This window comes from Magallana gigas, chromosome 4, assembly GCF_963853765.1.
Source record: "Magallana gigas chromosome 4, xbMagGiga1.1, whole genome shotgun sequence".
Lineage (NCBI taxonomy): Eukaryota > Metazoa > Mollusca > Bivalvia > Ostreida > Ostreidae > Magallana > Magallana gigas.
Window position 1 is genome coordinate 17,127,007 of NC_088856.1, and position 11,623 is coordinate 17,138,629.

The 11,623-nt window shown below is 34.0% G+C and overlaps 1 protein-coding gene across 1 annotated transcript; it reads left to right on the forward strand.

Moving 5' to 3' along the window:
* The first annotated feature begins 590 nt into the window (after positions 1–590).
* On the forward strand, positions 591–4,750 carry LOC105321083 (E3 ubiquitin-protein ligase TRIM71). The gene is made up of 2 exons (XM_066081478.1): positions 591–723; positions 3,047–4,750. Exon 2 carries the CDS (start codon positions 3,056–3,058, stop codon positions 4,706–4,708), a length of 1,653 nt encoding a protein of 550 aa, XP_065937550.1. The 5' UTR covers positions 591–723; positions 3,047–3,055; the 3' UTR covers positions 4,709–4,750.
* The last annotated feature ends 6,873 nt before the right edge of the window (positions 4,751–11,623 follow it).

The following is an 11,623-nucleotide window of genomic DNA, read 5'->3' on the forward strand; positions in this document are numbered from 1 at the left end:
TCAACATCCTTTAAGATGTATGTCGTATTTCACCGTCTAGCGGTTTTTTAAATTAAACGATGATATTCAGAACAGAGTTATCGTTCGTGTTCAACCACGTGTAGAGTGATAATATAAACATTGGGTTGCTTAATAAAATCATAGCCACGTTTGATGCTTGTGGTGTGCAATACCATGTTTTTAAAAAAAATAATGGGTGAATGTTTTGCATAAAAACATAGCATATCGAGCCATTTTCAAGGAACAGTCTGCATAGAATAGTACAGTCTGTTTCACTATTGATGTTGTTACTAGGTCAGGCGCGGATCGAAAATTAATTCTATGGGGGGATCTCTACCACGCATGTTAATTGTCGCAACAGCAGAAAAATAGCTATTTTTTGTATTGTCACATTTATTTCTAGAACACATTTTATCCACCAATTAATGAAGATAAAATTTAAAAATCAATAAACCTCTAGAATTTATATTTGACTACAAGTACATAGATTCTCTAAAATAGACTATAAACACGAGGCACGGTTTTTACTGCGAAACTGAAAGGGTCAAATAAACCCACGTGGTCTAAAATTTAAATGACAATAACATTCGCAGGGGTGAGTAGTGTATAAACCGAAAGTAGATTTTGCAAGGTAGATCGATAGACGTTATGGAGGGCGTCCTACTTCTTTGCTAACTTTCCTGTATCCTGAATCAATAAAGGACCTGTAGAACGACTTATAAGGTAGTATTTTATGCTAATTACAATAAGATATAGGTATGAAATAAACAAGTGGCGGTTTTACACGTTTAATGTTGACAATTTATAGTTAAATTATCACTTTTATGGTTATAAACGAGGCCATGTTTGACATTATATAAATAGTTCCTGTTTGGGAGGTTAACTGTTGAAATTGACACCCCGAGAAAACCATTGTCAACCTCCGCTTTGAGTCGGTTGACAATGGTTTCTCGGGGTGTCAATTTCAACAGTTACCCATACAAAACAGGCACTATTTATTTTATAATACTGATTGTCTTATTTTTAAAGAAAATTTTACTGGTTTTAAGGATGACGTTTACTCAGAATGAAAAAAAATTCCACTGATGATAATTACAAACCATCTACTGTGTGTTATAGACCTTACATAGTAGTGTATTCTTCACTTTCAAAAAAGTAGGTCAATGACCTACTTTTTGAGTTAATGTCCATTGAATATTTTTTGAAAATTTAAGAAAAATCCATAAAAATTTTACACTATGATTGAGATTTTCTTAATTGTGAAAATAATACAAATTGCTTAACTCTTTAACAAATGAAATACAGTATATGAATGGTAGTGACATTAAATGGATACAAAGCATTAGGTTTTCATTCACAATTTTTATAGATATTCTAGTCCGAATTTCCTCTATCAGTTTTCAAATTACTACCCATTTTTGATTCAATATAACAAAAAACTGAATGATGATAATGCTAAAACATTTATAGTATTAAACTAAGTATATTGACCTTTTTCTGCTGGCATAAAATGTATATGAGGTCAATGATCAAAATTTTGAGATATGGTGTCTTTTATCATTTTTAAGCATTTTTCAATATTTTTATAGTGTGTGCCATACGATTATCTAAACGAAAAAGCAACAACAGAAAATATGCAAAATTATGTTGACTAACAGATAAAATCTTTACTTTAAATATTATAGTACTACCAAAAATATTTCAGTGGAAAACAAAATCTGAAAAATTAAGCCCGAATTTCCTCTGTTTTGCAAAAAGTCGATTTGTCAGAGCCTAATTCCATAATTTGGTAAACATATCGATTGTTATGTCAATAATAATTCATTTCATAAATGCTTTTTGTATTTAAAACAAATTTTACTCATGAAATTGAACTTCTTAACAATCCGGATTTGAGAACTCAAACCCTGAGTAAACAACGTCCTTAAATAGAATTAAAGTGAATTCTTCGCATTTACACGCATGTAACAATTCGTTGTGTTACCCGTTGTGTTGCTAGCGCTGAGGGTAATAGAACGGATTACCAACTGCGTTTAAACCAATCAGATTTCAGTATGTAACATGAAAGTATAATAATGATATTTGTGTCACATAGATATTGCGTTTGACGCTCAAAAATAGGTTAACAAATTGAGATTAGCAGTAAATGAGCATTATATTATAGGAACTATTATGCAATGATCATCGTCAGAAAATGAACAGTCAGGGTGTTCCATGCACGTTTTACGGCATGTTTTGACTCGCTACTTTACACAATGTCTGAATGACGTAGTTAAAAAAAATTAGATATACTCTGAATAAAGTTATTTATACGACATGCAGCCAACTGGTACCTGCTAGCTGCTAACTTTGTATTGACAGTTGCTCACTGAAAATGCTTACTTGGTTGTCAATTAATGTTAACTGTGATCTTTCCTGTGCACATGTGCAAAGGGACATAATAAAAGCAGTGACACTGGGATTCAAATACAGCTTTAATATATACCCCAAATATACTTCTCTTCACTACTTCAGAATATCTATGACTGTATATTTTTGATTATATGATATTAAATGCTCTAAATCAACATTTATTTGGATGCAAGAAAAATATACCTTAACAAAAAAATGGTGTTATTGCAAATGCAATATCAATCGGAAAGATTGCTTCACATTTGGTAACGATTGTTTTGTTAATGTTTCAAATATCCATAAAAGCATGCTCAAAGAGTTAAGATTTGCTCGTTATAAAAATTTTCTGTTATGTTATTCAAAATATAACAATGGTAGGTATAAAACAAATCACCCGTTGTTACTATATTGTGAAGGCTAGCATTAATTAACAAAATTAATTAATAAAACTCTGTAAAGTTTAGTAAACTTTGAAGATAAAATTGTTATAATAAACTTTCTACAATCCAAAATTGCGCATATCCATACTCTTTCAATTGAGGGTGGGGATCGGGATGGGGTGCGAGGTATTAATAAGAATGAAAAATCATGATAGAAAGTAGCAATCAATTATACCTTTGAAACTATTTTCGTAATAATGTTGGTATTTTTACAGTTACTATCGATGGCGTCTGAGGAGGAAAACCAAGGCCAACACATCGTCGATTGCGACCTGTGTGGGACACCAGTCTCGTTTTACTGCAAGCGATGTGGGATCAATCTCTGTGACACCTGTTTACCGATACATATGCGCGTGAAATCTAGAAACGGCCATGACGTCGTAGATTATGTCAGCAAAGATGATGACGACACCTGTTTTTGCGAATCCCATCCCAAAAATGAGTGTTGTGCATATTGTAAAACCTGCAATGTTCCGATTTGCATGCTGTGCGTTTCTATTAAACACAAATCCCACGAAATGTCCGAGCTATCTGATAAAATTGAAGAACTTCTAAAAGTTATTGCGAAGGAAAATGAACGGCTACAGTCATTTAAACATGAATTAGAATCAATTTTGGATCACAGGACAAAGATGTTGTCTTCGATATCCTCGATTTACCAACAGAAAAAAGATGAAGTAACAGCACGGGGAGAAGAGTGGCACAAAGAGATCGAGAATACCGTTAAGAAACTTCACCAGGAACTGGATGATATGCAAAAAGAACACAAGGCTCTACTTCAGAAACAAGAGACAGAGTATGAAGAAATACTTAAAAACTTGGATGAAATAGACAGAAAAGCAACAAGTTTACAGAAATCACATGATGTCAAAGAAATGCAGACATTTATACCATTGGTTGAAAAACAGGAAGTACTGACCGAATTCACACAGTATTCCTTTCCTACATTCTATGAGTGTAAAATAGATGCACACCTAGTGCAAACCTATTTTGGATACATTGACAAAATGCAGGAAATGAAGACACCGCTCACAGAAAACTTTTTGAAAGTAAACGAGTTATCGAAAATAAAAGTTTTAGAGACACCAACAGTTATTTCTTCTATAGACCCCGGATTCCCTTCTCATGAAAAATATAAAGGTCGTCTGTATGCCATGGCTGTTACCGATAGTAACAGAGTGTGGATGGGAGGACATAGTAAAGAACTTAAGTTGTTTGATCTTCAGGGAGACCTTCACCACACCGTCACCATTACTAACGAAGGCAAATACTTATGTATATACAACAAACAAGTAGTGTACACTGATACACACGATTATGCCGTGAAAAAGGTAGATGATGGCGACACTGTGGTTACGATGTTTAAAACAGGTGACTGGTATCCTTATGGCATCACAAGCACCGCTTCTGGTGATCTACTGGTATGTCTCCATAGACAAAATCAGCACAAAGTCGTCCGATACAGCAGTACCGGTACCGTGCTTCAGGAAATCCAGTACGACTCGCATTGTCAGCCTTTGTACGCAAACCCGTTTTACATCACTGAGAATGTCAACGGGGACATCATTGTAAGTGACTTGAAGAAAAAGTTGGCTATTGCTGTTGATAGATTAGGAATACTCCGATATTCTTACGCAGGGAGAGATAGTAACTTTTTCCCTTGCTCAGTTGTTAATGATCTTTCCGGCCATGTCATTGTTGCAGATTATATCGGCGATAAAATTCACAATCTCGACAGTGACGGGCGATTTCTGAGATACATCCTACCTAAAGGCGGAATAAATAGACCAGATGTCATGTGTATTCTTGGTCATGGTGAGATACTTGTGGGAGAAACTACGACCGGCATCGCTAAAAGAATCAAATATTTAGAATAATAAGGATGCATCCGTATCATACAGAGTAAAAGATTAAGGAAGCAACAAGGGGGGGGGGGGGGTAATCCTTAAACAAATAATCTTTCCGGCCATAACATTTTATAACATTCCCCCCCCCCCCCCCCAATTAAATCATGGAGATCCTAATCCGTGTGGGGGGGGGGGGGGAGGGGGGGGGGAGGGGGGGGGGGTATAGCTATAGTTCCAATAAAGAAACATTCTTACCTACCACATTTTCTTTTTTTCAAAAGTAACCGGGGGGGGGGGGGGGGGGGGGGGGCTAGTATGCCTTTGACTCCAACTTCTCAATCTTTCAAACGTACATTACGGAACAACAATGTTTCCTGCGAACAAAAGTGTGTGTGTGTGTGTGGGGGGGGGGGGGGAGGGTTAACCCTCCTTTCTGCTATGTGCCTAATGGTTAGTCTAACTTAGCAAAAAAAAGTGCCCCCCCCCCTCCCCGGTTCCGACGCCTATGTATTACTAGTTTTATATTACAAGATTTACATCTTAGTGGCTATCTGTGATAACACTATACAAAGAGATTTTGTATTTACAGTCCAATAAATTCAAATGACGTATTGTTGGAGTGCAAGTGGGTTTTGCACAACTTAAAGAAATGAAGATCACATAAGTTTGACAATATTCTAATATTTAATCGTAGAATTGCGAAAACTTGAATAAATATCCAAAGAAACCATTCTTTGAATATTATGTTGTGATAATTTCGTTCGCAGTGTGGTCAAATCTATCATAAAGCCCTTTGAACTTTATTAAATTTGAAACTAGCCCCGACAAAAATTTTCACCTTATAATACCCAAAGAATGATTCCTTATTCCTTAAATAATTTTTGCACATAAAATGTTCATTAAGGAGAATTAGTGCTAAACAAATTATTTATTATAATAAGGTATTAAGACCTTAATATTTTAAATCTGATTTTTAAAGCAATTGACTAACATCAAGTAAAGAAATATTATATATATTTAGCATTAGAATTGTAAAATATATTCTCTCCATTCAAGATATATTTGTGAAAAATAATAGATATTTCTACCTTAAAGTCAGCAGTTAAAGTTGATATGATAAGTTTTGTAATAAGAATCGATAAGATCAGGTGGTGTGTTATAAGCATTTGCAATTTAGTTCTTTTGTTTTCATTCTGCCTTGTCATTTATTATGAGTGATATTAGTAGTATTACTTTTTCAAAATTAAAAATCGCGACTGTCTATTTTTCGAAATGTAAAGGCAAAAGTAGTAATTTCATAACCATATTGTAATTAAAAGAAATTATTTAAAGCAGATATAATGATATTTTGAACTTTAAAATCTAATGTGTGATTTCTTAAAATATATTCATAATTGGGTTAAAAGATCTTATACATGCATGCGCAAAGCTTTGCTTTAACAGTTTCACTATGAATCAGTGACCACACCTTCCTGAAGCTTATTTATAACGAATTCTGATTTCTAAGTCAAATATTGTTAGATTGATTAAATTACTTTTCATTGAAACACTGAGGTCTTAAAATATTTTAGTTTTGATAACATCAATACCATAAAACTTTATCTTTAATATAAATTTGAGCTGCAACTTGATTGTGTTCGTTAAAAACATTAAACGTAAATACATGATTTTAGTTAATCTATACTGATTAGGCCTGCAACAAACCATGACGGTGGCAAAATACACTCTTTTTCTTTTTACCAGTGACGATTAAAATACAAAATGAAATGTGTTACATATTAAAAAATATATCAGTTTTGATTTTTTATCATTTGATTTAGAGAATAAACGAATTAAGGGCTTAATGATACGTGTACTCTTGCATTAATTTTATAAAAGATAAACAAGTGTAGCTCGACTGCTCGCACACATGACAGAAAAAATTGTATTATAAACAAACAATATTCAATTGAGCACTGAACTGTTTCACAGGTGAACTTGTATTAAGATAACAGCAGAAAAAATGGCACTTTCAACATATTTCACGAGTTATACAATTTCTTAAAGATACGAGTACCACTGGTATTATTATTGCGATTGTCAGTTGGCAACGGACCAAGGGTAATGGCAATGTGTAATGGTAATGCATTATATCCATTACATTTTTAAAGTAATGGGGTATAATGTGTAATGCACCCATTCTTTGACAACAAGTCATTGTAATGTAATACATTAATTATATGGAAATGCCAGTAAAAGATCATAACTTTTCAATTATATTTGAATTACATTATTCAAGACGTAAAATTGCTAGACTCAAAACAATGTTTAAGGTCGAATATTAGGGGGCTTGATTCACTCAAGACCTTCACTAATGCTATCACACGTGACGATATTTTAAACGCAAAAAACCTCCACCACCAAATTTTCTATTGGAGATAGGATTCTAAATATAATTCACACTAAACTACGCCAAAATTGCATACTAAAGTGCGACTTATTCAAATATAATATTGTTGAAAGTCCACTATGGACATGTGAAAGGTGGAAGACGCATATCATTATTTTTTCTCATATGCTGAACCCAGAGACGAGTTATTTAATGATGTTTTAAGCATTGGCGATTTAAATATTGTTAATATGTTCACATATTTTGTTTTGGGGATATGACAAACTTAGTAATAAGGTAAACGATCACTTGTTATCCTAAGTTCACATTTTTATTAAAGAATCCAAAATATTTTGATTACACATTTACATTTGCATCAAAATGTGCAATCTGAAACTTTATTTCAAATTATTTTGTATACACATAATGACATTTTATTTGCATGTGAAAAAATTTGTATGTAAATTAGTGTATAGGGCTAGAAAAGTTTAAGAGCTTGTGCCAAAATCCCTTTGTAATTATATTACACTAAAATAAGTTTAAAAAAATTAGATTTTTAGTAGGGACCATTTCAAAAAAATTTTGTATTACCTTTCTTTTTAAAATTGAACATAATGGGAAAAAGCGTTTTTGTGTGTTTAAAAAGAAATAATTAAAAAAAAAAATCTGGATTAGATTTTTTATCCAAATTGAAATATGATACTTTAGAAATGATGATTTTGAATTTATATCATGTACAGCAAACTACATTGAAGCGTTTAACAGGGGCTTACTCCAGAAAAGTTTCTACGTTATGTTTTGACTGACCTTTGTCCAATCAGATCGTAGCTGGGCGGAGTTGAGACATTACCGCTCGTGACTTGAATGAGAGAGAGAGAGAGAGAGAGAGAGAGAGTTGACTGGTTAATGGAGTATATTATAGCCTAGATGAGGCAGATAAGCGAACTATCTATCAAAAATAGTTCTATAAAGTGACAAATCAAGGTCTAGTGTATCTATTTAATTCATGAAACTTTGAAGGGTTTTTAAATTCGGGAAACAGCGATGTCTATGTATAGATTATGTGATACGTAATGTCAAACATCGAAGACTGTACGAATATTTAAGAAAACTGTTATTAATTGCAAGTGTTACCATTGATATTCAAATCAAAGTTTGCTGAATCCTCCTGGAATCAAATTTACTTTGTATAAAAACTTTCTTCATGGTTACTCAGTGTGAAACATTCTTTACCTTAGGGTGAATTTGTCCGCCATTGTTTTATTTTTCCACTAAGCATCCGCCTCCGCTGCCTTTCATTTTCACTACATCTAAATTCATATTTGATCATTCGCATTTCAAAATATTTAATGCCCGTATTCTCGGACTCCATGCAAGGAAATTTAGTTGGTTTGTTACGTCATTCTTATACATGTACATGTACGTGTTGTCGACGGCGCGCGGCCAAAGAAATTTTCAAAATCGCTCTTTAAAACTTTAAAGTTATACCAGTATAGGATATACATGTAATTTTTATATTCAGACCTTAATTAAGTTTGCAAGTTTATAACTAATGATAATTTCTTCATCGGCACCACTTATAATTTACTCATTTCTCTCTCTCTCTCTCATCCAAGTCACGAGCGACAATGGCTTAACTCCGCCCAGCTACGATCTGATTGGACAAAGGTCAGTCAAAACATCATGTAGAAACTTTTCTGGAGTTTGACCCTATTAAACGCTTCAATGTAGTTTGCTGTACTTTTTGACCACGTAATCGACTTCGTTTTTACGGGGGCACATGCCCAGGTGCGATGTGTCGTCGTTTTTCTTCAATTTTTCATGAAAAGAACTGCGCAAACTCTAAAAAAGAGGATCTGTATACAATTTCGAGGTTGATTTATGAAATAAAACAACGATTAAAGCGTGCTTAATATTTTTTTTAATGATAAAATACTTCAAAACTTACAGGGACGGTTATACTTTATTTTTATTGCGGGTTCATTGAAGTGCATCGGAATGTAAATGATTTGTTCACTGGCTGCTCAGACTCTGTTTAGTCAACCATCTATGTAGATGGTTATTAATAATTTGAACTATTATAAAACTCACTACCGTACTGTGACATCCCCTAAAGACATTTGTGCATTCTAAATAATGGCGAAAAGCGGATATAGCATATTTTAAAGCTGCTTGGTCCGATTTTATATCAAATTTTATGCACGCTTTTAAACGATGGTTATGCTTAGTATATGTATAATAATGGACATTGCAGTAGTTTTTTCTAGTCAATTATGCCAAATTTTAATGAAGAAAAATACGTACAAAATTTGCTGACAAACAAACGACATAAAAGGGTACCGCGTTATTTCACCTCATGTTAAATTTCACCCCTGACGACGAGACGGGTATCATGGTTGTATTACGACTTTGACATCGTATTAAATAAAGGTCGAAATAATCAGACAAATTACAAATAAACATGTGTACGTTTTGTTCGCTAATATTTCTGAAGTTTGCTTTCTTTACAATAGATACATAGCATGCGGGTTGAATACTAGTAACCCCAATCATTCGGGGGAAATGGTTTCCTTTTCTAAAAATTCCCGTGATGCACTTTGGTTTGTTTTTTCGTTTGCCCAAAAAGAAATTATTCTTATTTACTTTGAATATTTTTAACTTTGAAAGGAGACTGATTCTGCCCGTGTAAATAGGAGAAAGTCCATAACTTTTTAAGATAAATGGTTTGTATGGAAAAAAATTTGATGCTGTATTAACAAAAAAATCGGACCAAGCAGCTTTAACTATAATAGCAAGTTTAGCAACTATTGCTACAAAAAGTGTGTATTGATGACGTAGAACAGCTAAAAATTGCGTCATACGCAAATTTTAATATAAGAAATAAACGGCAATTCAAAAGGTTCACCGGGATATGAAGTTGGTTGGTCACGTGATCAAATCCTGTGAAGCCCGAAAGGCTTTTTAGTAGATTTGATCACGTGACCAACGAACTTCATATCCCCGTGAACCTTTTTAATTGCTGTTTATTACTTATATTTACGTTTTGAGAAAGACAAATAGTTAAGAACTGTTAAAATTACCGAGATTTTATGTTTACAATAATCCAAGTGACAAGTTAAGTTTTGGGGATGGTGATATGAATCATTTTGTGTCGCAAATAATATTTTGTTTGCATTTGTCGATAACAATTAAACCCTAAATAAATATTAATTCGGCTATATTAAACCAATTATAACTGGAATGCAACCCATTCTAATATGTACTTTAATGTTTTGTGATTGTATATCCATGATATACAGAATGATATCAAACCCTTTTCCTTTCCTAATATCATACAAATACGGTATAGCACTGGGTAAAAGCAAATGCAACACTTATAATTCATCTAAAAATACGATTAAAAAACATTACCCAACAACCGGGGGTGGCTGTCAATAAGTGACAACAAATAACCAGAGAATGTGCTGTAAGCTTCATCCCCGCCCCCATACAAGAACGAGTCGAGGTGCCTGATGTTCAAATACACAGTGTCCCCGGCCACCAGCTCCAGGACGGCCGAGTTACTTCCGGGACCGTAACTTCCGGAGGTGTGGCCATAGAGGGAGTTGACGTAGATGTAATTGTGAGCTCCACCCAGGCTTTCTGCAAGTGCGTGGTAATGTAAGGCGTAGATACATGTGTATATCCAACCGAAGCCCGAATACGTCTGTTTTGACGTTTCAGTATGGTCCTAGATTGACGAAAACTCTGTCGAAAACCACGTTAAGACCGTTTGTTGAAGCTTCTTTATAGATGGGACAAACGGAGAAAGCAATATCCTGGTATGTACAATGTCCTGGCATTAACAAATGGAAATGAAGAAGGAATTAGGTAAAGTGTCGTTCTATATATAGGGTTTTTAACATTTAGAAATGATAGATTAACAATAATCCCCATATAAAGTGAATCAGTCAGACAAACATACCACTTCTGGATCCACAAATATATATACATATATACATGTAGTAGGAGAAAGACCACCTTATAACGTCGTGTAATACTCATTGTTTTCATATCAGATGCAACCCTTCTTGTAGCCTTGGCCGTTATGATGTCACTTTTCTTAAGGGCAAGGACAACGGAGTTTCCGGAGTACGCGTAGGATCCAGACGTGTATCCAAGACAAGTCGTGTTTTTTAACACCATTGACTGTAGCGTAGAATATTTCAAAGTTTATTATTACCCAAGGATGGACAACCTTTCCTGTCCAGGATCTGAAGGCTTGTTTATAATAATTATTTGTGTTTAAACATTTATTATAAGCTTGTGTTTGATTCAAGATATATAAAAAAAACCTGTAGAATTTACCTCGTATGCATGTCTCAGAGCATGAGCAGTGAACGTGGAGGAAGTCGTGTCGTATGTATTGCTTATATTCGTGCATTCTCTCATCAGAGGTCGTGCTACACAAGCTTCGTGTACACCTCTGTCAACGCCCGATGTACAAGATTCTTGCACCAACTAAAACGATGGGCAAAATGTATTTAAAATCAATGTCTTTACCTCTTTTATCTATGAATATAATTATGCGTTATTCA